The 27931-nt window shown below is 46.3% G+C and overlaps 2 protein-coding genes across 2 annotated transcripts; both read right to left on the bottom strand.

Annotated features, from left to right (window-relative positions):
- Nucleotides 1–1127: 1127 nt before the first annotated feature.
- Nucleotides 1128–6125, bottom strand: ARPC5 (actin related protein 2/3 complex subunit 5). The gene is made up of 4 exons (XM_042033912.1): nucleotides 5931–6125; nucleotides 5046–5118; nucleotides 3171–3347; nucleotides 1128–2356 (listed from the first exon to the last, which is right to left on the bottom strand). The coding sequence occupies exons 1-4, from the start codon at nucleotides 6071–6073 to the stop codon at nucleotides 2294–2296; spliced, it is 456 nt and encodes a 151-aa protein (XP_041889846.1). The 5' UTR covers nucleotides 6074–6125; the 3' UTR covers nucleotides 1128–2293.
- A 13412-nt stretch (nucleotides 6126–19537) lies between these two features.
- Nucleotides 19538–20514, bottom strand: APOBEC4 (apolipoprotein B mRNA editing enzyme catalytic polypeptide like 4). The gene has a single exon (XM_042033857.1). The coding sequence runs from the start codon at nucleotides 20501–20503 to the stop codon at nucleotides 19538–19540; it is 966 nt and encodes a 321-aa protein (XP_041889791.1). The 5' UTR covers nucleotides 20504–20514.
- Nucleotides 20515–27931: the final 7417 nt, after the last annotated feature.

A 27931-nucleotide genomic window follows, 5' to 3' on the forward strand; every position in this document is an offset into this window, starting at 1 on the left:
TTTGAGTTTGTATAGTGACAATATGTACAAGTTTTTAATTTCTGGAGAGTCAAGAAAAGACTGATTCAGGCAGAAAAAAACCCCCATTATGCCCAAGGGAAGATCTTTTTGTGAGGAGTTTTATTGAGCAGGAGGAGCAGAGGACCATGTCCACCTCATTCCCAGAAGGCAGGTCGGAGCTCTGCACAGGACCCAGAGGTTTTGGCTCTTTTCCCAAATGGTGGCAGACAGTGAGGTGGAAGTGAGGACAGCAGTGGCTCTCAGCTGGCACAAAAGCAGGATGTGACTGATAAGGTGCCATTACCACACACTCCAGCCAAAGCTGAAGCAGCAGAGCTCTGCAAACCCTGTCACCCTTCCCGGTCTGACCTGCATGTGGTTCTCCATTGAAGGCTTCCTTCTCCTAACAGGAATCTGACCCCCTGTGGTGGTATCCATACGATCCACCAATACAAGTCAGGCAGAATTTGGAGGAAATAGGTTGTTTTTTAAAACTTTTTCCCTTCCTGTCACTCATTACCAGCAGAGCTGCCCCTGCAAATCCCGCCCTATCCCCACATCAATGCGTGTTTTAGCACATCCCTGAACAGAAACACAGATGTATGTGCTCTGTAAATGTTCCTAAATCCATCATTGCCTCACCCAAGGGGATCTGCAGAACCTTAAGACCACTCTTTTTATTCACTTCATTTATCTAATGCAGTCTAGAGGCAGGTGATTGTTTTGGCATCAATTGCTTTGGAAAATACTTTCCACTTCTCTGGGATTACAGTTTATATTATTTTAAATGAGGTTCATTGGTGTCTTAACCCGAATCTGGGCAAGTGGAAAGAACCAGAGAAGCCAATCACAGTCCCTGGCAGAGCTGTAAAGATGGAACCCTTGCTGCACGTCCAGGAGAATTTCTGTACAGATCTACGGGTGAAACCTGAATGCTTTCTGTGCCTTCTGTAGCAAGGCTGGGTCTCCCACTTGGCGATCTCAGTGCTTCCTGTGGTTGTGCCTGTTTTCTTCTGGAGGAGGTGACCAAGGAGAAGCATCCTATGAAGAGAATTAGGGAGGCACTGTATGGTTTACGGGTAACCATGCTGGTTTCTGTCTGCACTGAAGGCATGTCAGACACTGAGTAAATATTCAGTGATGATTTATTGTCTTTATTATTATTACAAAAACAAAGCAGGTATCAAAAAACAGCAAAGATTTCACAAGGTCCCCAACAGTTTTACACTACTGAACTGTAGTAAAATAGTGAAATTAAAACACATGTATTTCAGTCCTGGCTCTAAACCTTCTATGGTGATCCGTCGTCTGGGATGCCCTGGGCTTTCCTAATTCTTTAAAATACTCCTGTTTATTTGGGAACCTGACTGGCCCACTAGTTAACATGATGAGGCACAATGCAACAGCAATGTGAGCTGTCTGGTATCCTTACAGACCCTACACAACCAGAAAACAAAACAGGGGAGCTCTGCAAGGATGGATACCAGGATACATTTCTCAGACGACCCCAGGCAGCCATTTAGTTGTGCTTGACAAAACCAAATCACTTTCCAGTTGCTGAAAGGTGATTTGGTGTGTAAAAGCTGCTTTTTCTTCTTCTCCTCAGGATCAAAATAAGAATAGTTCACTAGGCTGGGCTCCAGTGTAGATGGACCATTAACCTTTTAAATTCCACTTTCCAAACTGCATGATGGACAACTCCATCCCACTGTGACCTTCCTGCTGTGGACTCAGCATCAGACTGATTGCAAGGAACCTGAGCAGGTTAAGGAAAATACTCAGTTCTCTGGAATGATAACTAGAGTTGGAAAAGAGCTTTTTTTTCTCTCCTACTCATGGGTGTAGGGTCAGAAGTTGACCAAAGGCAACACAGTCCAGTTACCTGTGTTAATAATAGCTGCCCCACTTCTCAAAACACTGCTTTGCTACCAAAAAAAATTAAGACATTGTCCTGTGTCCCTCAGCATTTGCTCAGAGTCAGGTCCAAATCTGCCATGATTACACACAAATGCAAATCACCCTAAACACCGAATTGTTTACATCACTGAACATATCACTGAAAGGCTGCCGAGTACCAAATATTCCTGTTAGAAGTAAAATTCCACCTTCCTAATTTTCCAGAATTTAACCATAGAAGAGATCACAATGCGCATCATTGGTGGGGTACGACAGAAGCAGCAGGGCAAAGGCAAAGCCTGGGGACAGGGCTGCCCAGGGGCGGCCCTGCTGGGAGGGGATCAGGGGTTGTACCAGCAGCACCCTGCTGGATTTACACCGTCACTCCCTGCTGGAGTTACACTGTCTTCCTGGCAGTCAGAACGCGCACAATGGACCCAACTCCTCCGGCAGCCAGCGCCTGGGAAGGGAAACATGGCAATGAACACCAGGCCAGGGCAGCTACAGCCTGGAGCTCCCTTCCAGGACCTGAACAGGCCGACAAGAATGATGGAGTGGGACTTTGGACATGGCCTGTAGTGACAGGACAAGGGGGAAGGGCTTCAAACTGACAGGGTGTAGGGTTAGGTATCAGGAAGAAATTCTTCTCTGTGAGGGTGGTGAGGCCCTGGCACAGGTTGTCCAGAGAACTTGTGGTTGTCCCATCCCTGGAAGTGTCCAAGGCCAGGTTGGATGGGGCTTGGAGCAAGCTGGGCTAGTGGAAGGTGTCCCTGCCCATGGCAGGAGTGGGATGGGATGAGCTCTAAGGTCCCTTTCAACCCAAACCATTCTGGGAGTCTATGAAATTACCTGGATCACATTTATATTGCAAATGAGCATCTGCCTGCCCTCCACAAAACACCCGTAGTCAGGGTGCCAGGGTATGATAATCACACTCAATTTCAAGAAAGCTATTTAATTTTAATTAAGCTTTCATTGCCCTGCATAACCAAGCTACAAATTTTGCTTCCCTCCAGGAAGGAAATTCTCCTGCCTACTTGAATCACAGGATGAAACCATTTTGTTTGCCTCAGTCTAAGGGAAACCCAAATTTTAACTGTTGGGTGTTTACCCAAGGAAGCAGCAGTGGGCAGGAGATTTAGCTCAGCTGTGAGCTCTGAGCCATACTCTCGTCACAGCCTGAATCTGGCACTTGAGCCTCACCAGACAGGAAGGGGGCTCTTGCCAGGCTCAGGGCCTGGGCGCTCTGGCAGGAGCTGTCCCCATGCACGCACCTTCTCGTGCCACTGCAGCAGCACAGCACTGCTGTTGTCGGAGGGGCTCTCAAAGCCCTTGTAGATGTACTTCATGAGCAGGTCCACCCCGTTCTTGTCCAGGGACTGCACTGCCTTCTCAATGTCATTGGCTTTGAAGGAGATGAGCACCTTCAGCACGATGCTCTCAGCACGGTCCTGTCAACAGGCAAGCACAGACACAGCCGTCCTTGTGTGAGGTGCAGCCAAACACTCCTCCCCTCTCAAACAAACTGAATTAGAGCATTTTTCTCTTTAACAACGCTGAAGAGGACATGTGTGAAGAGCTTGTCATAGTAAGATACAACAGACACATCCTCCCAAGGATAAACAATGTAAAAGAGTTTAACACATTTGCCCTGCTTTAATTTTTCTGCCTCTGTTAGTGTTTGCAATTCTCTACCCCTTAAATTAAGTTATGGCTAAATAGTAAATGTTCCTATGGAAGCTCAAGATCTATCAAGTTCCAAAATAATTATAACAATCAAGTGCTTGTCTGGCCCCCCTTCCCACCAGCGCCTTTTCCCGTAGTGTTTAATGTGACACAACCATTATAATCTAGGTAAATGCCACTGGCAGCCTGGAAGAGGTGACTGCTGGAAGCCATGTGTTTTCCAAGCAGTCAACTGCTGTCCCAGACACACTGGATGCAGACTGGCAGTATTAATATTGTGCATTAATAACCATTGATCTGGATGTCATTTCAGACCTGGGAATGTGTGTGGCGTGCTTATAGCAGCAATTATCCATGTAATCAGCAAAGAGCAGCTCTTCCTGTTCATCCATCACTAACTGAGGCGGGATGAGAAAAAAAGTCTCAGGGTTGCTGGACTTTTGAATAATTTCATCACACAAACACTTCAGGCAGCTTCCCCCTACAGAAACTGCGGATGTCAGTTTTCCTGCCCAATTCAATACCCCATAATCACTTGGCTTAGCAAGACTTCTCACATGACTGTAAGTAAAAATATAAAAGTTCCAAAGATAACTAAAAATTAAGGCAGATATTAACGTTCAGTCATTCTGCTCTCTTCAATTCCACCACCAAGCGTATTCTTAAATCCCTCAACAGAGGGCTAATGGAAACAAGTCATTAATGTGAGGACAAAGCTATATAGCCCTATTTATAACAGCTAGTTCTCAGAGCCCTGTGAAACCCTTCGGGAAAGGGCTGGGGCTGCAGGAACAGCTCTGCCATGGGAGCAGCAGGGAACCGTGCCCCTGGGCCTCTCCTTGGGCAGGGAGAAATGACTGCAGGCACTCACCAGCTGGGCAGTGCCACATCTTATCAGCCTGTTCCTCCCACCACTGCAATCATGAGCCATTCAGGACTCATCCTGGGGAGATTCAGAAATGCATGCACCCAGCAGACTCCCACACTCTGTCACACGGGGAGGGCTTGCTTTTCCTGAGGTTTTAACAGCTTCATTTTGATTGGATGTGATAAAAACCAATTCTTCCTTTTTTGTAGGCTCACTGCTGGTGGTTTCATTAGTCAGAGGTGACAACTGCAACCCTGGTTCCCTGAGCACACAACAATTACATCTCTGAGCTGCCACATATGGTCTGAGTCAGACATGCGCACCTGGTGACACCTGGGCACATAAAACACAACCAGCAGTGGTAGGAGAACCACACATGATCCAGCATCAAGGTAAAGGTACCTGGACAGGCAACATCTGAGCTACAGTATTTTGAATAAGATTAAAACACTTGTGGTCACAGATGTTTCAACATCAGGGAATACCCTAAACCCTGCTTCTCTGGCCTCCTCAAGGTACAACTGATGGCACAGAGGTAACAGACAGGAAAGAATTTTTAGGGAGTAACCCATAAGAGAGTCAGGTGCTATTTCACCTTCACTGCCTGGTTCTTTGTGTTGATGGGAGGGTTCTTCAGAGCCGCCTGCAGTGCAGCCATCATGTTCCCTGTGCCAGATGGTTAAGGACCAGACACCAAGTACATGAACATCACGTACCAGGACAGCCATACTTGTAGCTGGCTTGTGCATGACTGAAAACACTCTGATGCAATGATTCCCTCACCAGCTAAAAAGAGATTACAACCTAAGGCTGCAATTTTCAGTCCATTTGAGGCAGGAGCAGCATCAACAAGCAGCTGTATAGTTCCAGGACTGGAGAATACTTCCTAGGCCTTTCCTTGAATAAGGATGCAAGTAAAAGAAACCATTCTCCATCATTTCTGTAATCTGCAGCCCTTGAGAACAAGCCTCAGCTTGGCACATCCAGCCCCAGCAGCCACCGGGACAGCAGCCCGGCAGCAGCCCTTGGGAAGAGTGACCAGGGGCCAGCTGGGCGAGGCAGCCCTGGAAGCGGACACGGGGAGCTCTCTGGGCACAGGAAACCCCGTCTGCATCCCCCCGGGACACCTCCCTGAGCGCAGCCCTGGGGGACTGCTGCTGCTGCAGGCAGGGGAGGAAGCTGGGTCGCCTTCCTGCTGCCAGCCCCTTCCCCCTTCAGCCTCTTCCTGCTGCCAGCCCCTTCCCCCTTGAGCCTCTTCCTGCTGCCAGCCCCTTCCCCCTTCAACCCCTTTCTGCTGCCAGCCCCTTCCCCCTTCAGCCTCTTCCCTTGTCCTACCAGCCCCTTCCCCCGCCAATCCCTTCCCCTCCAACCCCTTCCAGCGCTTCCCCTCCGCCGCGGTGCCCGCTCTCGGATGTTCCCCTATGAGGCCGCCCCGGCGGCGGCCGCGCCCGCTCCGCCCCCACCGCTCCCTTTAGGATATTGCCGCAGGCACGAGTCCACCTCGCCTTCATCGGGCCCCGCTTGCCCGTCACCCCCGTCCTCCTCATCCACGAACTTGTTCTCGTCGTACTCGTCCACGTCCACCCGGCGGAACCGCGCCGAGGATACCGTGTGCTTCGCCATGGCCGTGCCCGCCCTGCGCAGCCGCCGCCGGCCCGGGCCCAGCCCCGCCCCAAGCGGCGCCGGCGCAGCGGGAGCGCTGTCAGTGCATCCTGGAACAGCGTGCGCTGGAAGGGACCTTAGAGCCCGTCTCATCCCACCCTTGCCACGGGCAGGGACACCTTCCACTATCCCAGGTTGCTTCAAGCCTCATCCAGCCTGTCGGACACTTCCAGGGATGGGGCAGCCACAGCTTCTCTGGACAACCTGTGCCAGGGCCTTCCCTCACAGGGAACAACTTCTTCCCAATATCCCATCTAAACCTACGCTCTTTCAATTTGCAGTTTCACAGATTCACAGTATATTCTGAGTTGGAAGGCACCCACAAGGATCGTCGAGTCCAATTCTTAAGTAAATGGCCCATACCAGGATTGAAGTCACAACCTCGGTGTTATTGTCACCATGCTCTGACTGACTTTGAAGCCATTCATGCTTGTCCTGTCATTCCAGGCCCTTGTAAATACTGTGTCCCCATGTTTCCCATCAGCTCCTTCAGGTATTGCAAGGCCACAATGAGGTCACCCCAAAGCTTCCTTTGCCCAGGCTGAACATCCCCAGCTCTCCCAGCCTTTCCTCCCAGCAGAGCTGCTCCATCCCTCTGATCATCCTGGTGCCTCCTCTGGACTCTTTCCAGCAGCTCCAGGTCCTTCCTGTGCTGGGCCCCAGGGCTGGGGCAGCTCTGCAGGTGAGGTCTCACCTGAGCAGGGCAGAATCCCCATCCCTTACCTGCTGCCCACGCTGGGGGCTCAGCCCAGGCCACGGGGGGTTCTGGCATGGGGCAGGTCCAGCTCTCACCCACCAGCACCTTCAAGTCCTTCTCCCAAGGCTGCTCCATCTGCTCATCCCCAGCCTGGATTGACCCCAGGGGTTGCCCTGACCCAGGTGCAGCACCATCACTTGGTCTTGTTAAATCTTTTAAGATTCCCATGAGCCACTTCCCGAGCTTGTCTGGGTCCCTCTATCCACCCCCAGGACAGCTCCAGGCTGCGCAGGACCCTGTGAGGTCCAAGTGAGTCCAGAGCTGCCCTGCTTGGACAGTGTACCCTGCGAGGCTGCTTAGGGAGCCCCTACTCCAACAGTACCTGGTGACCCTGAGAGTTAAAAAATAGCCACAGCCTGATTAGTATTTTTTTAAGTTACACTTGGACTGTGTAGATAATATTTATCCTATTAATAATTAGGAAATGGCACAGCTTTGCGAGGTTCCTCTTAATAGAAAACAGCAGCCCTGGAAAAAAAAAATAGACACACACAAATATGTCAGGAAAATTAATCCACAAACACCAGATGTTCATGTCCAAAAAGGAGACAGAGGAGTCCTGTAACTTTATTCAAATAAAGGGAGAGGCCATGGGCATTTCCCATGGCGTCTCTCAAGTTGTTGGAGGACGAAGCCTCCTTTTTATTCTAATTTCCCGACCGCATTTCCCTCTCTCTTTCCCCATTGGCTGAGGTACTTGAGAGGTACAGACTTCCCGAATTGCTTAATATAGAACCCCTTCTAATGTATATCCCCTCCCCCCTTTTCTTCTCCTTTGTGTCTCTGTTCTTTTTCTAGAAGTCCAGAGATTTAGCATGGCCTTGAGTGAGTAACCGTCTGTGTCAATTAGTGGAATTCCTATGGAATTTCTATGGAATTTATGGTTCCTCCCATTGCTTCTTTCACCTCTCAGTATCTGGCTTTATCTACCAGCAGGCCCACAGTTTGTTTGTAAAGATACCTCTTTCTAATTCCTTTCAATCCCTCCTCTTCTTATTTTCTCAATAGTTGTCTTTACAAACTTTAGTTACCATTGACTTAATTTTCTGTTCCCGGGTTTTTTTTTGGTTTTGCGATTATTTGCAGTGACATCATTTTCTGTCCTTTTGTAGCCATCTCTGGATCAGTAGACATGGCTTCTGCCTGCATCCCCTTGATCACTGAATTGCTGAATGAACTGCGCTCAGCAAGGCGTCATGTATGGTAAAAAGATGAGAGTTGCTATAGCACATAAGAGGAAGAAAGCATTCATTTAACCCATAGTCCACCAGGTAACCACGAAAACATGTCCCATTCCCATCCTTTCCATGTTTGGACCTGTACATGTGCTAACTTTGTTATTCCCTTTGTTACTTGTTTCACCACTTTTCCATTGTCATCCATTTGCAAACAGCAGTTTGAGTCATTTCATTTTCCACACACTCCCCCTTCTTCTGCTAATAGATAATCTAATACCGTCCGATGTTGAATTATCGCATTCCTCATCTGAGTGGATTGGTCGGCAAGAAGGTCAAGAGCTGTAGCCGTCTGGTTGGTTATTATTTCAAAGACAGCTTGTAACCTAATTATCCGATTCAAATTATAAATGGGCTCTCTGGCACCTGAGATTAATTCATTTGGATTCCAAGTGGCTGGTCCATAGTGTTGTATGATTTGCTCAGGTGGCCATTCATCTTTCCCCCATTTTTCCCCTTCTCCAGCCAGGAATGCATCAATTGACTGCTTTTCTCTAATTAGATCATTGTATACCTTGATTCCTAACTGATTTCCCTGAACTTGTGGTAGCAAAAAGAACAACGGTCTAATATACGCCCCATAACATAACCCTGACCAGTTTGGAGGTAACCTAAGATAAGAATGTTGGCCACAAATCCAATAATGTCCTTTAAAAGCCCATGTTCTGTTAGCAAAGGGGTCTTCCCAATTCTCATCATCAATTGGTGGGTCAAAATAGAGCTTGCTTTCTGGGCCTAATGGTCCTCCAACAATAGTTGCCCCACCATAAAAATCACAATATTTGCATTTCTAAGCTCCCACATGAGATTTCCACCTACAGTTACATCCCAGATCTTTTTTGTTAGATCTGGACCAGAACTTATTAAAAAAGATTTGAGTTGTGTTCCACTGTTGCCATTTCCACTGGTAGTCACGGACAACATGTGTCCTACTTGTGGGATTATCTTGTGGGCAGCTTAAAAATAAGTGGTCAAAAAACCTGTCCCTCCCCACTGCTTGACAGCCTTCAAAATCCCTTTGGTAATTGTGGGAAATGAAGTTACAGAGAACTCACAGAGAATCCACAGGTGCTGACAGAATACATAGAGGACATTGTGCTTGAACAGATAGAAATGGATACATGTTTTGATTTGTGGCCTTGGCAAAGACTGCCTGACAGAGTAATGAGCTTTTGCAAATTTAAAGCAAACGCAGTTTTGTAGTTTTGAAATAAATGTGCTTTATAAGAGTAGAAATGTATTTTAACAAGTAAAAACATATTTTATGCAAGAAATAATAGTGATAAGTAAAAGAGTAAAGAATTTAGAGTTTAACAGTAAACTTTATAATAGAGCTTCTTGGAAAGTTAAGATGTATTAATATAAGCCTGTGCAATAGACCATAAGAGCAATATGTTCATTGGATAAGAAAGTATGCATTGTGGCAAAATCATACAGTATTGATTGGTACCAATGTGTTAGCAATTTTTGTGGCATTTGCTTATTGGCTTAAAAAAGTATATAAGGCCTTGTAGAAAAAGACTGTAGCTGCTGCTATTCCAGCAAGCTGCTGCTACCTCACTGAGTTCCTGCTATCTGGCGCCTGTACCTGCCGCAGCTGCCAGACCTACCACTTCTGCTATTGTTACTGTAACTACTGCCTCTGATATGAGAGATGCTGTTCGCAACCTCTTCTGTCTCACCCTTCAATACATATGAGACTGATTGAGCAATAAATCATCTCAGTGACATCTCACTGTTACTCAAATCCCAGGACAACCCCAGAAATCCTGACAAGTAATTATGGTAGGAACACTTTACTCAGCTACCATTAGTGAGCTTAATGTGCACTTGATTCCATCTGCCTCGATATTTGGAACAATCATAAAGAGGGCAGTCAGGGGTCCAACAATCTAAACTCAAAGATAAAGTCCAGTCACAGACACTTTTTCCCACGTATATGCGTCCTGTTCTATTTCGACAATAGATGCTTCCTTCAGAGGAATGAAGTCACCATGGACTTCCTTCTTCATCCCAGAATCCTGTTCCATTATGGACCTCACTCAGGGAGCTGACTCACCATTTAGGTTCGACTGGGCTGGCCACCCATGGCCAATCTTCAGATCCTCCTGGCCCTCCACAGACCCAACAATGGCTAAGGTTAAAGGTTTTTGCTACTTCTTCTCCTAGGACTAAAAAACAATTCTCCCACCTCTGGCCCAAACCTAACTGACAATAAAAAAGTAAGATTATTAAGAAAAACATTCTAATGGTGTAATCTAATCTCCTAATCTAATTCTCACATTGTTGTCTGCACCACTTCTGGTGAGTGAAGGCACAGAAACAGCTTAACATAAAGAAAACAATGACAGCAAGTATTAGCCCCCCAATGGCTGGAGATCCAAAAGGAGGGATGCCCATACAGACGCTTTCAGCAGATGGTCTGTGGGTAGGCACACACGGCTTCCCCCAATGTGGACACACTGGCTACTGCTCTGACCCACTCCTGCAGAGTGTCAATCACAGACTCCCATCCTTCTCCTCCAGCTGAGATGTCCAGGTCTCCGGGGCTTCAGAGACCTTGACTCGAGTGTGATTGGTCTACCTGTGTTCAGCTGTCTCGATGGCCGTGTCTGTGTTCCGTGACACTTGGAATGGGCCATGGCACTTCACCACCAGTGGTGCTTCTTTCTACTCATTAACTAGGACCCAGTGTCCTGGTTGGATCTTACAAACAGCAAAGTCCAAAGGCAGGGTCTGTGCCAGCCGAGCTTCCTATTGCAGAGATTTCACAAGAGACAGTATCCTGACCACATATTGTTTTAAATATACATCACTTATCTTCACTGCCCCACTAGACTGAGAATTACAACAGTAACTAATTCCAAACATCAATTCCAAGGGAGATCATTGAATATCTCCTCTGGGTCTGGCTGTTATTCTTGCTAAAGCCAGTGGCAAAAGCTGTACCCATGGCATCTTAGTTTCTATGACCAGCTTCAAAAGGTGTTTCTTTATTTCTCCATTCTTCTTTCTACCTAGCCCAAGCTCTGGATACCAGGGGCTTTGGAGGTCCCATTGTATTCCTAAAGCAGTCATAGCCCCTTGAAGAATTTTCCCTGTAAAATGAGTTCCTCTGTTTGAGTCTATTGTTTCTACAATCCCATATGTTGGAAATATTTGTTCCAAAAATACTTTAATAACTGATCTTGTAGTTGCTGAAGCAGTTGGAAATGCTTCTGGCCAGCCTGGTAGCTGACATACTATTATTGGAAGATATTTAAACCTTCCCACTCGGGGCATTTCAGTAAAATCCACCTGGCATCTCTGGAAGGGACGTACAGCCCAAGGCCTCCCTCCCCTGGCAGTTTTCTTTGTAACCCTGTTATTGGTTTTAGCACAAATCAAGCAACTTTCAATAGCTTGCTTTGCCAGAGTAAAAAAACCCACAGTAGCATACATTTTGAGGAAGGCTTCTGCCAGTCCTCAGGAGCCCCAATGACTCCCTTCATGGAGTTATTTTAATACTTGTAAGACCAGAGCTTTTGGAATGCACTGCTTACCACCCCTTGTAAACCAATTATCCCCTCTTTCCTCTGCCCCACTCTTTTTAATTACCTCAAGTTCCTCTGGTGGAAAAGACAGTTCCTCTGGCAGCGACGTGGCTACTGGGAGTGAGGGGAGGATCTTAGTGATTTCTGGCAACATTGCAGTTTTCTGAGCCTCTTCATCAGCAGGCTGGTTACCTATTGCCTCCTCTGAGCATGCTGCCTGGTGTCCCCTAATGTACATTATTGCTACGCCTTTTGATAAATTCATCACCTCCAATAGGTGAGAAATTAAGCTCTCACGAGCTAATGTTTTTTCCCTGCAGGTTAATAAACCTATTTTTTCTTATGATTTCCTATATGCATGTATCACCCCATATGCATATTTAGAATCAGTAAAAATATTCACTATCTTGTCCTGATATAATTCACAGGCTCTTACAGGCGCACACAGCTCCGCTGTCTGAGCTGACCACGTGGGGATAATCTCTTCCCTTCCTCTAATTCCCTTCCCTTAATGATAGTGTATCCTGTAACTCTCTTTCTTTCTATCACTCTTGAAGGCCCATCAATAAACACATTTTCTCCCTCAGGCCATGGAGTGTCTTCTAAGTCTTCCGTAGTCTGGGTCTGGAGATCTATCACTTGAATGCAGTCATGGGTTTTTTCTTGGCTCCCCTCTTCAGGGCAGTTCAGACAGGAGACTGGGTTAAACCCTTCACTGCTTCCCAGTTATAAGTCCTCTTGTTCCATTAAACAAGATTCATACTGTAATAACTGAGCGCTGGTCATCCACTTTCGGTTAACAAAGCTTTAACTTGATGTGAAACTTTAACAATCAGATATCCTCCTATTGTCAGTTTTTGGGCCTCAGTTACCATTAAAGTTGTGGATGCACAATTCTGCAGACAATGAGGCCAGCCTCTGGTCACTGGGTCTAACAACCTAGAAAAAAAACCAACAGGCTGCCGTGTTCCCCCGTGCTCTTGTACCAAAATTCCTTTAGCATGGCCCTGTTTAACATCCGCATATAACTCAAATTCCTTTTCTGAGTCTGGAAGAGATAAGACTGGGGAATTAATCAATTTGTCTTTCAATTTTCTAAAGCTTTCTCTCCTTCGAGTGTCCATGCCACAACATTAGGACTGTTTTGGGTTTAAAAGTCATATAAAGGTCTGGCTAAAACAGAAAAATCCTCAATTCATGCTCTGCAGTACTCTACCAACCCTGAAAAACTGCCATAACTCTTTTTTTAGTCGAGGGTAATGGTACTTGTAAAATTCCTTGTATTCTTTCTGGATCAATACACTGTAGACCTGCAGTCAAAATGTGCCCCAAACATTTGTTTTTCTACCAATTGCACTTTCTTTTCAAACACTCTAAGATCCTTTTTAGCAAGAAAATTAAGCAGCTTCACAGTAGCTTCTTCAACCACCTTTTCCTGTTCCCCTGATAAAAGCAAATCATCCACCCACTGCAACAGCCTAACTCCCGAGGGTGGAGTAAACTCTCTTAATATTTTCTGCAAGGCTTGCCCAAACAAAACTGGTGACTCTCTATATCCCTGCAATAGGACTGTCCATGTCAATTGTTGTTTTACCATTTTCCCTCCTTCCTCCTGTTCCCACTCAAAGGCAAAATACTGTTTACTGTCCTCTGTAATCAGACACCCCCAGAAAGCATCCTTCAAGTTCAGTACTGAATAATACTCATGTGAAGAAGGGATTTGATTCAGGATGGTGTAGGGATCTGGAACTGTGAGATGCCTTGGTCTGACAATTTCATTTATTATTCTTAAATCCTGCACCATTCCGTAGGTTTGTTGGGGTTTTTTAGGAGTTCTAGGTTTTTTTTCTGTTAAAGGAATTTTCCCCCATACTGTTACTAAGACAACAAATTGCTGGTTACTTAAGAAAACAAAGAGCTACCCACTGGAGGTGGGGTGTGCCTGGCTACTCTTTTGTTTCACCTGGGTGTGGGGTCAGTTCGGTCTTGGCATTTGGAGAGAGAGGAGCTGCTAGTTCTTTTCGGCCGCTTTTCCTTCTGCTGGAAACAACACCGGGATCCCAAAGCCACCTTCCCTGCCCCGCCAGGAGCCGGGCTGTGGCCGCCCTGCCCCGCCGCTGCTTTGAGCCTTCGCTGTGTTGTAGCCCTGCTCGCCCTGCCTGACCAGACCTCCGGGGGGTTCCCCGCTTGGATACATCGCGTCTGCCACCCGGGATTTGTGCTTGTCCCTGCCGCTCCAGCCTGCCGTTCCCGAGGGTCCGGCCGGACACCGGGATCAGCTGCCCAGGGGTTTGTGAAGCCTTTGTCCCATCCCTTCCCGGGATCCCAGGGCACCAGAGCCGCATGCTCCCCGAGCTCGCTCCGGAGCGCCCCCTGCAGCCGCGGGGGAACCATCGCACCTGCCCTGCTCTCCGGGAGCCGCCAGCGCCCCCTGCCGGCTGCGAGCGGAACTGCACCCGAGGGGAAAGGGCCTGACAGCCGAGAAGGCTGGGACTGAGTTTGTGATTATTTGCTGTTACTGCCATAGTTATTGCTGTTTGTTTGACTGTTTATACACATACAGATATATAATAGTAAAGAACTGTTATTCCTATTTCCCACATCTTTGCCTAAAAGCCCCCTTGATTTCAAAATTATAATAACTCGGAGGGAAAGGGGTTCCATCTGCCGTTCCAAGGGAGGCTTCTGCCTCCCTTAGCAGACACCTGTCTTTCAAACCAAGACAAGGTTCCATCTGGTTTCTTAACCGGCAGGATATAGGAGTGTTATAGGGAAATATACCTGGCTCCAAAAGCCCTGCCTTTAGCAGGGGGACTCAATGACAGGATGTAACCCCTTCCTTCCCTACCTTGAAAGAGGGTACTGCTTTTAGACACCACTTGTCCTGGTTGCTTCAAAGGAATTTGGAGAGGCTCTATATCTAATTTTCCATATTTCCCTGCGACTGCCCACACTTCTGGGTGTATTTCAGCACAAGCCTTCTCAGACATTTTACACAAAGTTACCACAGCGTTAGCCTCTGTATCATTTTTCACAATATTAATTTGCATTCCTACTTTAGCCATCAAATCTCTTCCCAGTAAATTACAATCACAATGAGGAACAAACAGAAATTCCTGCATTTCAAACCTATTCCTCACATCTACTAATAGTTGAATTAAATGCATCTGCTTATCCTTTCCACTCACCCCTTGAATAATCAAAGATCTTTTTGACAATTCTCCCCCCTTAGGGATAAAATTCAAAGTGGATCGAGAGGCCCCTGTATCTACCAGGCTCCTCTCAGTCCGGACCCACCTTAAAAGTTATCGAGGCCTCCAGTGTGGTGGGTCCCTGGTATAATGGGAGCCCCTAACACCCCTAGCAATTAATCTCCATTAATCTCTGGGCTTCTTCCTCATGAGGATCCAGCTCTCTATGGACATTGCTGCTTCCAATGTCCCTCTGCCCTGCAGATAGCACACTGATTCCTTCCCAACCACTGTTTGGGTTGGCTCTCCTCTGATGAGGAGAGAATGCTTCTGCCAGTCACTTGTGGCCGACTCCATCCCTTCTGTCCTGGGGGACCCCTTGGGCCCTGCAGTTTATCCCTCTGGGGCTGTAAAAACTCTGCCATCACCTTTGCCTTTGCCTTTGCCTTTGCCTTCACCTTTTCCTCATCCCTTCTTACATACACTTGCTGTATCTTTCTAACCAGTTAATCTAGGGGTTTATTCTGCCCTTCCTGTAGTCCCCCCTGCTACTGCCTGTGGGTGCTTATTCTCCCACAGCTCAAAATCATTCATTTCTCCAGTGAACCAAACAAAATCTTTAAAAGAAAATCCTTCCACGTACAATTTGCATTTCCCAGATACTGCTTCCTCCTCCTCCTCCTTGTGCTCACCCTCCTCACCATACACTGTATACTAAAGCCAGTCCCTGTCCTGCCACCCCCCCGGCACAACCAACGGGCATGGCCGGCAGCACCACTGGTGGCTGGGGTGTCCCACAGCCTCATGGAGGCCAGGGGCCACTGCTGGCCCTGCCTGGGGGGGGGCAGCAGGGTCAGGAACCACCCAGCACTGAGCCCTGGCTGCCCCACAGCCCTGGCCCAACCCCGCACCTCCCCACAGGCCCCCAGCCTGTGCTCCCAGTCTCATACCTCTGCACCGAGTCCTGCCACTCCTTGCCTCAACCATATTTCTCCACACTAGCCTTCAACCAATCCCTTCCCAACATACCAACACCATCCGTCCATCCCCTGTTGTCAAGACCCTTCCTCAACTCCCCTTATTGCCCCCCTGGGCATGGATTGTCGAGACCCTTTCTCAACTTTCCCTTATTGCCCCCTTTGGGCATCCATGTCCTTAATTACCTGTGGAAGAATGTGTAAACCAACTCAACATTCTTCCAAGGGATTCTTTGGAGATATTTTGGGATCATCACCTCTTTTGCCAGGGCCCCTTCCGAGCTTTACCTTTGCTACCCTCCATGGGTGCCATCTCAGGTTTACCTGTGCTACCCTCCATGGGTGCTCTCTCAGGTTTACCTGTGCTAACCTCCATGAGTGCCCTCTCAGGTTTACTCTCTAAAGATCCCATTGTACTCACTGGTGAGATTTTCAGTGGTCCTTCCCTGTGGACTCTTCATGGACCCCCCTGCTCCACCACTCATCTGTCTCCCAGACAGTCTCAGGAACCCAATCAATCACCCCATGCCAGCTGCCACCAAGGGGAGCTGATCACTGAAACTGGGTGAGGGGCACCTTCAGCTCCGCTCACTGCCTTCTGCCCTGAATGGTGGAAGGATCCCGGACAAAAGCACCCATATTTATTAGGAAAACTAATCCACAAACACCAGAGGTTTATGTGCAAAGAGGAGACAGAGGAGCACTATAACTTTATTTGAATAAAGGAGAGGCCATGGGGCATTTCCCATGGGGTCTCTCAAGTTGTTGGAAGAGGCAGCCTCCTTTTTATCCTAATTTCCCAGCCACATTTCCCTCTCTCTGTGTTGATTTGGCATGGCCTGATTTTTTGGTAGCGGGGGAGGGCCACAGAGGTGGCTTCTGTGAGAAGCTGCTGGAAGCTTCCACCATGTCCGACAGAGACAATCTCTGATGGCTCTGAAGATGGACTTGCTGCTGGTCCAGTTAGAGAGGTTGATAATGCCTCTGAGATGACATATTCAAGAAGAAAATCAAAAGAGTGCACATGCAGTTTTTTCCAGGGGTGGCAAGATGCTGCTGTTGGGCCCATCCCGGGCAGTGTGGTGTGATGCACCACCGTGGCCACCTCCATCTCAGCATGGCCCACAGAGAGCCTTGCCTGTCTGGCCGTCCCTAGCCAGCCGTGCTGCGGGCAGAAAGGCAGGGGCGGCATTGGCGTCTTCTCTTTCCCAGCGCCCCACATGAAGAGAGGCGTTAAACAGCACCAGCACTGCAGCGGCCGCCACTGTCTGTGCGGTGGCAGTGGGGCCACGTGGCCAGCAGCAGAAACACGGCAAGCGGTTCCCCGACGCAGAACCTAGATGAGATCAACCTCTTGGCACTGCGAGATGCTGCAAGAATCTTTGAATTAGTGAAACTTGTTGACAGTGATACCTACAAGCAGCAATTTTTCTTCTAGTCAGAGAAAGAGAAGGAAGTGAGGACATGTGAAGGAGAACAACATGGTGGCACCAAGGTCAGTGAAAAGAGGGGAAAGAGGTGCTCCAAACATCAGAATCTAAATTCCTCTGCAAGCCATGGTGAGGATGATGGTGAAACAAACTGTCCCCCTGTAATCCAGGAAGTCCACGGGGGATGCAGAGATCCACTTGCAGCCCGTGGGAGAAGTGCTCACGCTGGAGCAGATGGATACCAGAGGGTGATCCAGTGGGAGACCCGAAGAGAGAGAGAGAGCCCCTGCTTCCAAACTAGAGCAGTCTTTCCTTAAAAGACTGCACGCTGTGGATGAGTGACCCACACCACAGCAGTTTTGGGAAGACTGCTCATGGGAGAGACCCTATGGCATAGCAGAGGAAAGAGTCCTCTCCCTGAGCGAACAGAAGATCCCAAGTAACGAACTGACCAAACCTCCGTGCCCTGTCTCCCTGCACTGTCGGTGGGAAGGAGGGAGGGGCTGGGGGGGAAAAGGTGTTTTAAAGCTTATTTTACTTCTCATTGTCCTCCTCTGACTCTGTTAATAATAAATTTACTTTATACCTTTAAATTGGAATCTGTTTTGCCCTTAGAGTGTTTTCTCCCAATCCTCATCTCAACTCATGAGCCTTTTGTTAATTTTTTTCCCCTCTCCTCTACCAAGCTGAGAGAAAGAGAAAGTGAGCAAACAGCTTTTGTAGGTGCCTGGTCTTTGGCCAGCATCAAACCATGACACTCACTTTCCCCACTGGCTGAAGTACTTGAGAGGTACAGACTTCCCAAATCGCCTAATACAGATCCCCTCCTAATGTGTACCCCTCCCCCCGCCCCCCTTTTCTTCTTCTTTGTGTCTCTGTTCTTTTTCTACAAGTCCAGGGATTTTGCAAGGCCTTGAGTGAGTAACCGACTGTGTCAATTAGTGGAATTCCTATGGAATTTATGGTTCCTCCCATTTCTTCTTTCACCTTTCAGTATCTGGCTTTATCTACCAGCAGGCCCACAGTTTGTTTGTAAAGACACCTCCTTCTCATTCCTTTCATATATATGCATATATTACACCCACCACCCCCCCACCTCTCCCCCCTTATTATGAAGAAAACAGCTGGTGGGGAAATTTATTCCTGTATCAGCCCTACCTGCAGGACCACCTTCTTGACAGAGGAGGAATTTATGATATGTCACGTGTTCCACCAAAGTTGTCTCAGCTTGGGAAGCTGCAGTCCAGCTGTAACTGTGGTTGTAGCTTGGGGATTGCTGGCATTTTTCTTCTGGAAATTGGCTTAAGGGTGACAAATTAATTGCAGGAGGTAAATAGACTGTCAGGGAGTCACAGAATGGTTTGGGTAGGAAGGGACCTTTAAAGGTCATGTAGTTCCAACTGCCTGCCATGGGCAGGGAGCACTTGGGGTTTGGGGCTTACTGCTCTGGCTTTTAAGGTAGAGGATTAAAACAAAAATATGTTCCTAATCAGTTATTTGAAACCCAGAGTTATTCCATGGGTTAGATTTGGCAGGAGGGGACTTTATTGGTGTTTTTTGCTATCTGTGATCTCAGTTTCACACCAAAAAGTGGATGGATCTGTGCTATCCTCAGAGCAGGTGTGTGCCATGGGGAAACACTTCAGAATGAGGACTTCCACTGAATTACTCCTGTTATAAACATATATTATAGTATTGGCCTCTCGCAAAGTATTAAAGTAGATATTATATAATGTTAGAAATGCTTTTTGCTGTGTGGATGTAGTTTTCTCTCGTTTTAGCAAGAATGTTAGCAAGTGTGAGCAAGTAAGATAACCTCCAAGCGAGCAGAGGATGAGGCCCGAGAAGCTGCTAATGAACACTTTGTCCAGAGAACAAAAGGGCCCAAAGGCTACTCTGCCCGGAGAACGGGCGGCCAGGAGGGTCCGAGAGCCCTTATCACCGCTCTGCCCGGGGGGCAAAGAGGCCCAAAGCTGCAATCAGCCCTGACTGTCTGGAGAATTAAGAGATCCACCCTACCATCGACTCTTACCTAGCGGGCCCAACCCCAAGAATCAAAAGAAAGAAAACCACAAGGCCGAAGACTACGCATGCTCTAAAAAGGCGGACCCAAGGAGTGGCCATGCAGAACAGTTCCTGGAAAAGTTTTAATATGAATAGAGAACAGACAGTAAAAATGGTATAAAAAGGACTCACCTCAAGCATCAAGTGTGCTCTTGGCAGAGCGCCAAGGCACCCGGCCGTTATCCCTTTGCTTTATTTTATGTGTCTCTTATTGTCTTTATATTAAACTCTTTAAATTCTAACAGGACAGTGAACCTCGTTTTTCACACTCCTTTGGCATTTTTAAATGCCTTACAACATTTCTGGGTCTGGGGTATAGCTGTTCCCTCTGAGAGGGCAGAAATACACCTGGGAAAAGCCCTCCTTGGCTTGGAGACATCAGAGGAAACAGACTGCCTTTCATGGCTGGGAAAGGCTGCTGGGAGGCCAGTCTGAGAGGGGAAAAGGCCTTTAAATTCTGCTGTCCAGCTGGGTTCCCCTGCATTCCCTGGGGAAAAGCTGTCCTAAAATATGTTTTAGTTGCTGTCAGGTTAATTTGATGTGGGTTTTGTGCACCTGCTGGCAGAGCTGGGTGACAAGGGGTTGCCCCCGTGATGCCACACACAAAGTGGTAGAGCAGGTATGGCCATGCCCCTCCTGGAAGCCTCTGCAGGGTCACCCGGGGCCAGAGGCTGCAGAGGTCCCGCAGAGCCCCGGGAAGACTGTCCCTGCAGGGATAGGGCTGAGAGAAGTAGATGCAGAGCAAAATGTGGGGGTGCCTCAGCAGGAAGCTGAACATTTTCTTCACACAGCAGTGCTGAGCCTCGTTGCAGGGTGAGAAATTGGAGTAGAGGGTGATGCAGCTGATGCTTGCACAGGCAGCTGTGACTGCATCCAGGTAAGCGCCAGCCTCGAACAACACAGCCTCAGGGTGCTTGCCTTGGGCACTGCAGTTTGTGGCGTGGCCTTTTTGGAGGACTCTGCCCGAGACGCTCCTCAGCTCATAGAAGAGAAGGTGCCTGTTTTGGGGAGTCACTGGGGGTCTGTGCGGGAAGCCAAAGACCCTGTGGAATTCTTTGTATAGGACTCTGGCTTCTTCCCCTGTCCGTATGTGGTAGGGACACTTGGCACACACGTGGGTCTGCCTCGGCCAGCAGCAGGTCTTTACCACAGTGCCCTGGTGTGTCAGAAATTCTTGGAAAACTGTTTTCTCTCCTGTATTCATGTTGTATCGAAAAACCTCCCAGTTTATGTGCTATAGAGCTCACAGTCCTAAATGAAAAAGTAATATTTTAATTCAAACCTTCAATTTGTTTTGCAGTTAAACTACATAAATAATAGTGTACAGTCTCTTCATAAAGCTACTGGAACTTGTAGCAGCATATGGTAACTTGATGACACAGAGGAAAAAAAGTCTTGGAGCCTGGGGGTATTATTCACAAATCAGCGGTTTTGCTTAAAAAAGAGTAAAAATTTCTCTTTTACCCTAGAGAGGAGAAACTGCACAATAGAAACTGCCACCCTTTTCAAGATTGTTACAGGTGATTCCATGATTCAATCTGGCAAAACAAACATGCAAACACCAACAAATAAAGAAATTAAAATGGTGTAATTACCACGTCAGCAGGTCCAGCTCAGGGTAATAGCAAATATTTATCTGATTTCCTTCAGTGGGTTTTTAAGTTTCCACTTTAGGGCTCTTGCAATCTTTCTTCTGTGATGCAGAAGAAGGTTCCTCCCTGGTCTGGGCAGTTCAGTGCAGAAGGATCTTTCCCAGTGCAGGGGCTTGGCCCCGGTTGAGATGGTGACAGCAGGTGTTTCCAGGTGCCAGGTGCTGGGAGACAGGAACACAAACAGAATTTACCTTTGCAAACTGTGGGAGTTGAGCTACTGTTCTGTGCCTGTCAATAATTTTTTTTTTCATTTCTCAAGTGATACTATTGCCCTTTTTTAGTAGTGAAGTTTTGCTACAAGATTGTTATAGATGAAATCTGGGTGTTCTAAGCAATGTCCAACTGAGTTTCTTTTCAAATGATTTGTGTGTTTATCTGCCTGATGTGCCAGCTGAACAGAAAACTCATATTGTACTTCTGCACCAAGGCTTTCCCTTTCTTAGGAAGTTTGTGCCCCCCTCCCTGAGGCTATAATTCCAGGGAGCAGTGGGCCATTCTATGAGTAAGCTCAATCATGCTTTGTGCCAGGGTGCCAGAGGAGGGCAAACACAAATTTTGCGGGGTTGAACAGCTTTTGGCTCAAGCAGGAAGTTGTCTTCACTGCTGCTCTCATTGCGCCTCATCATTCCTGGATCCTGTTTAATTCTGTTGCTGCTCCACTGTAAAACTTTGCCATCTGCATATTTTATTACAGCTCACTTCTGCATTCCCTCTGTTAGTATTTAATTTTTCCCTTAAATTCCTCATTTCATTAATTTGCTTTGCTTTCCACTCCTGACTCTACACTAACTTCTGTATATTTTCCTCATATATTTTCACATATTTATGTGCTGTAGTTCCTTCGTGATCCAGGCCATTGTCCTGTTCTCATTCAGATATCTCCTAAAGATTGGCTTCCTGACATCAGGAATGTTCCATTTGTCATTTCTGGTGTTTCTGTACATTTTGAGTGGTCAGTTGTGCTCTATTCTGTGCAGTGCAACATCACCCTGGCAGTGCTGTGCCTCAGGAAGTGGAAGATGCCTCTGCTCCCCGGCATAAAGGAGGGGAGGTCTGAAGAAACGAGTGTTTTTCTTTGGAGAGGGATGTCAGGAGAGGGTGTCACCCCCTCGCCACTTCTCCTGTAGGCTGTCAGTGCTAAAGACTATTGAAAAAGCTGCTAATCTTTTTTTTTTTAAAGTTCCGATTCCTCCCGTCCCTGCTGATGCTCCTGCAGAGTTGTGATGGCCACATGATGGCAATGTCGTACCTCAGGGATGTGTGTCGTTTTCTGCTGGATGGAGACGATTGCTTCTCGAGCTCCGTTTAAGTGTCTCTAGAGGTTTTCCACCAGAGGCACTGGAAATTTTACATCTCCCCCTGAAACTTGGCACTTTTCCTTTGGTTGGTGCTTCTCCCTGATCAAAACCCATCAAATTTTCAATCTCCTCAGTCAACAGCATTACATCCTTAGAGGATGGGAGTCAAATCCCAAACTACCCTATTGGATGGATTAATTGGAAGAGTGTTCCCACTACCCAAGCGCATTTCTGGACGTGCAACATTGGCCTTTGGCTCCTTTGCCAGTGCTGTCCCTCTCCATGAGCCACCATTCTGATACAGGAGATAGTGTCTGATAGATCCCTAGGAACCCAAAATGATGTTAACATATCCGTGTATATCTCTGTCTCTATCTCTATCTCTCTCAAATGATATTTAAAATTATAATTCTATCTTTGCCCCTCCCAACTATATTTGGAGGGGACAGGGATATAATTATAACTTTAAGAAATATTTCACTTCTTGCTAAAATGCCTCTCTGGGGCAGCAGGCAGGAGGTACTGATTAGTGCCCCACAACAAGATACAAATGTTCACAGGAGGAAGTGGAGAGGAATGCTTTATCCAGTGAAAACCACAGGGAAAACAGTCCCTAATGACTCCATCTGGAAGTGAGCCAGGGTCCAAGCCATATGTTCTGCACCTATGGAAAAACACCCTAATGATCAGGGCTGGGATTTTCTGTATCCAAATATTAGACAAATCCTGATATCTCTTTAGGCTAAAAAGCATGCAGAAATTCTGATCCATCCCAGCGTGGCCAGTTTGGACCTGATCTTACTGATTTAAATATGTGATTTTGGGATTTCTGAAGATGTCTTTTGGAAGCAAAGTTGTGTGCATTGATTAGACAGAAACTGATGCATCATTACATGGAATCAGGATGTTTAATTCCCCAAACTAAACCATGGTCTGCTTCCATAGGCTGGTATAAATGTTGCTGTGTGTATGGGGAAAGGGCTCTGGAGCTTCCCCTGAAACGCTACACTCAGGACAAGGATGGTTCCTCTCTTTTGTGCCTCTGAAATGCAAGTGTTGAAATTCTGTTGCATTTCTTAGTACAGCCTGGTGCAAAATAATCTCTGCTGAAAGCATTTTACACATCTTCATTCAGTAGGGAGTTTATCTGAATTCAAAGTCCAGAGCAGTCACATGGTACCATAATCAGCTGGAGACTCGACGTTCCTGTGCAGCCCTAAGGTTTTAAAAATAAGAAACAAAGCATATGAGGGAAGAAGCAAGATCTGTCCACAGTTGCTCATAACCACATCCAGACAATTTGAACCCATGCTGTGGTGGCATAACCTGCCTCCACACTGCCCAGTCTCCAGCTCATTGAACATGAGACTGTGGGATATCTCGTGCCACAGGAGCGCTGCTCCTGGCTCCAGAGTGGAGCCCTGGTGCTCTGCACTCTGCCAAGGGGCCATAAAGATTAGCCAGGATTTAGGTCCTGAGCTGGGAATATTTCCTGCATGGGTTCATCTGAAAGTCCGACCTTCACAAAACTATTCCACCAAATCTGCCTCATCTGGCTTGTTTAGTCTCAAAGTGATTGGAATTATCACCTCACTTCCAGAGATTTTTCCAGGGCTTCATTATCTTGGTTGTTTCCCTTTCTCTATGCCTAAAAATAATTATTTTCCCCTTTTCTGTCTATTAAGAGTAGAATTGAAACCTACAGAGCAGCAAGCAGTCTGTAAGGGGAATGACAAATAAGGACATTTACATGCCACAGACAGGGTAACCAGGTTAAATTTTAGGACAGCAAAAATCATAAGGAAAAATTACAGGAAATAACCCAGGATTTTTATTATTTTAAAAAAATACTGAGTGTGGCCACACCAGAAATTATAGGTGGAGAAATTCTTCTATATTAATTATAAACTGTTATCGGGATGCTTTGTTTGTCAAACAATTGGACAGATTTCCTCTTGCCCTATGAAAGAGCCAGGGAACTTGCCAAGGGCCTGTGTTTACAGATAGAAAATATAGAGGAACAAAATTAAAGTTTAGCGATGGATGGAGAAGAGACCTTTCATGTATTGCACATAACATATATTATGTATTTCACACACACACATATATATATTTATAACACACACACATATATATATATGTTATATCTATATAATCTGCTTCATCTTCTTTCCTTTTAAAATGAAGATGATTCTTGGGACTCAAAAAGACATATTTCATTCTTAGAAAATACCAGTTCAGAACATAATTTAAGATTTGAGGTCAAACGATTAAATGATCTGTGCACACAGATTTGCTTCCATGTTGATCAGTGGAGCTCAGATGGTTTCCAGAAGCACAGGACCAGGGAAAGTGGTGGCTATGAGACAGACAGTAATGGTCATCTTAATTTTGGTAGGATATATGAGCCTTGTACATGTAGAATATTGCACCAATGTTCAGTCCAAATCTGATCTCATTTCCACCTGTCTCCTTTCGGGCCCTTCCCTAGGAATGAGGGGAGCTGTGCTGGCAGAAAACCCACTGGAGTTGTGACTCTGTTCACAGAGTAAACCATGCAAATCCTGATTACCAGGGCAGTGATTACACCTACCATCTCCTCCTTCCAAAGCAGCTGCCTGGCAATTCCTATCAAACTGAAAAACACTGGCTGTATGTCAGGGAAAAAGAGAAGACAGAGTTGGGTGTTCTTTGGGAACACCCAGAGTTGCTGGGGATGCTTTAACCATAGGCTGTGAGCCTGGGCATCCCAAACAACTCATACTTCTCTATCTGGATACCCCATATTCTTTCACTATGCAGGGATGAGTGTTGGCTAAATAACACAATTTAAGACCTGCTATTTTCTAATAGAATAAGACTTTTTATAGTGTAGGAAAACCTGCTTTCAATTGCCATTGTTGGGCATTACTTTAGTCAACGAAAAAAAGTATGCTTGGGAACCTGCCTGGAAGCCATGTGATTTCAGAGTATTGCTATTTCCCTTTTTAAGAGGAAGGAAAGCCAACTTTTTTTTTATGTCACGGTTGAATGCAGTGATGTATCCAGTATGGAGGAGGGGAATTCACTCCAACTCCTGTGATATGTGTAGGGCAACTCTATGTGCCCATTTTCAGGCATTTGGAGACTCCCAGACCTGCCTGAGTTATGCAGCACCCATGGTGGGCAAGTCCTGCCCAGGAGCTGAGGGTCTCGTAGCCTCTCTGGCTGTTCTATGGGTGATGCAGGTATGATCCTTATTTACATCAATATGGAATTTGGGTTTAAGCTGCTTCTGGCAGCTTTGTCTCTAAATGGAGTCAGACGGCACAGGTGAAGGCAAGATGTATTTCTTTTCCTATATATATGTTGTACTTGCTGTGTGTTTGATTTAATGAAAGTGTTTCTTCAGACAGTTTAGTAAATTTGAATATTTTGGGGTTTTCATTTTGCCTTGCTGCTTATGTACCAAATAACAGGCCAATGCTTTGCAGGTATTTCTTTGCTGCACACATTCCCCTTTCCAAGTGACTCTCAGTGATTATATCCCCTTCCTGCATCCCTTTCATCCCTGGAATTGTCCAAGGCCAGGTTGGATGGGGCTTGGAGCAACCTGGGATAGTGGAAGGTGTCCCTGCAGGGGTGGAATGAGATGATCTTTAATGTCCCTTCCAACCCATTTCATGATTCCATGAAAGAACCCCTGTTTGCTGGGCAACAATGTTCTATACTTCACTTGCCCCATTCTACATGACCTTTTGTATATTAACAATGATATTGAATCACAGAGTGAAAACACTGCTCTAAAGTATAATTTTTTTAAAGTTACGCTTGGACTGTGTAGATAATAATTATCCTATTATTAATTAGGAAATGACACATCTTTGTGAGGTTCTTCTTAATAGAAAACAACAGCCCTGGAAAAAAAATACACACACACAAATATGTATATATATTACACCCACCACCCCCCCACCTCTCCCCCCTTATTATGAAGAAAACAGCTGGTGGGGAAATTTATTCCTGTATCAGCCCTACCTGCAGGACCACCTTCTTGACAGAGGAGGAATTTATGATATGTCACGTGTTCCACCAAAGTTGTCTCAGCTTGGGAAGCTGCAGTCCAGCTGTAACTGTGGTTGTAGCTTGGGGATTACTGGCATTTTTCTTCTGGAAATTGGCTTAAGGGTGACAAATTAATTGCAGGAGGTAAATAGACTGTCAGGGAGTCACAGAATGGTTTGGGTTGGAAGGGACCTTTAAAAGTCATGTAGTTCCAGCTGCCTGCCATGGGCTTACTGCTCTGGGTTTATGGCTGAAATATGGAGGATTAAAACAAAAGTATGTTCATAATCCATTATTGGAGAGCCATAATGGCCTTTTTGAGCTGTCATTGTGTAGGCCCTCTCTCAGCTGTAATGGCACCTTTGTTTGCGGTGGAAACATGATAAACTGGAAAAAATCCCTTTTGGTCTTCATTAAACATTTTTGAAGATACCCTTCTCCCCTCTCTGCACTGTTGCTGGCCTGAATACCTACATCAAAGGAGACTGTAAAGCAATTCCTCAAATACTTGAGTGGGAAAAGGCAAAACAGTGACCTAGATAAGATACATCTCCAGCAGCACAATAAGCACAATAATGTCCTGAGAAGGGGTTCCATACTCCAGGGTGTATTCTGTTCTTGTATGAGCAGAGACCAACAAAGATTAGGGAGGACAAGTTAGCACAGGCAGAGGATTTGCTGCCATAGGATTGTACAGGGAGAGGGCTGATGCTGGAACTAGTCATAACATGGACGTGATACACATATTTTCTTAAGATTTTTGATTAAACATGTAGGAACAAGTTCATTAATGTCCTGTATGTTACGTGCAGGGCATTCCTTTAATGTATTTTTATGTTAATCAACATAAAGTTGAATATTCCTGTGGAATATTTCTTTTCCATTCTTCTTGTCTAAATACTGTTGGAGGAACTGCTTTCCTCGTCCCTCAACTGCAGACTGAACCAGAGGAATTTGTCATTTGTCCCCTGAGTAGGCTGAGAGCTGGCAACAAGGTTACAAGGAAGGAAATCCATGGCGATTAAAGAAAAGGAGGTGGGAGAGGAGGAAGGAGACCCATCCTGTTATGGGGATACAATCGGTGTGAGTGTTGTGGTGATGCAGCTTCAGGAAAAGGCCAGACCTTCAAATTGGAGTTAAATTGCCTTGGAGGGGCAACGCTGTTCCTTCATCTTGTCCTTCCCCCCCCTCACTAAACGTTCAGTAGCCAGGCTATTGTAAAGACTTAGTGTTATCTAGATGTGATTGGTGATGAGAGGCAAGTAAAAAGGTCACCTTTCCTTAGGAGGAAGAAATGAGTAAATCCGAAAAAGAGGGGAAAATGCAAGGCTGGAGTGTTATCCAGTATCACTGTCTTAAAAACCCAAATGTATATCCCTGTCTGAACCCAATTATCAGCCTTGCCTGACTTCCCTGGAGATTTAAGTCTTGGGTCTCTTCCAGAACTCAGGTATGATCTCAGATGCTTTGGATTTTGGCATTTAATTATAAGGAAATTAACAAGTAATATATGGATTTTAAAATTAAAGATCTAGGAGCAGTCTGATTGAGATTAGGAGGACCTCATGGCTGTAATCCTTGGATTAAACTTCAGCTTTCCTTGCACTTGTAAATAGACATTGTGCTTCTCAGGAAAAA

This window comes from Corvus kubaryi, unplaced genomic scaffold (assembly GCF_017639235.1).
Source record: "Corvus kubaryi isolate FWS band 111438036 unplaced genomic scaffold, C.kubaryi_AGA036_p1.0 37361, whole genome shotgun sequence".
Classification (NCBI taxonomy): Eukaryota; Metazoa; Chordata; class Aves; order Passeriformes; family Corvidae; genus Corvus; species Corvus kubaryi.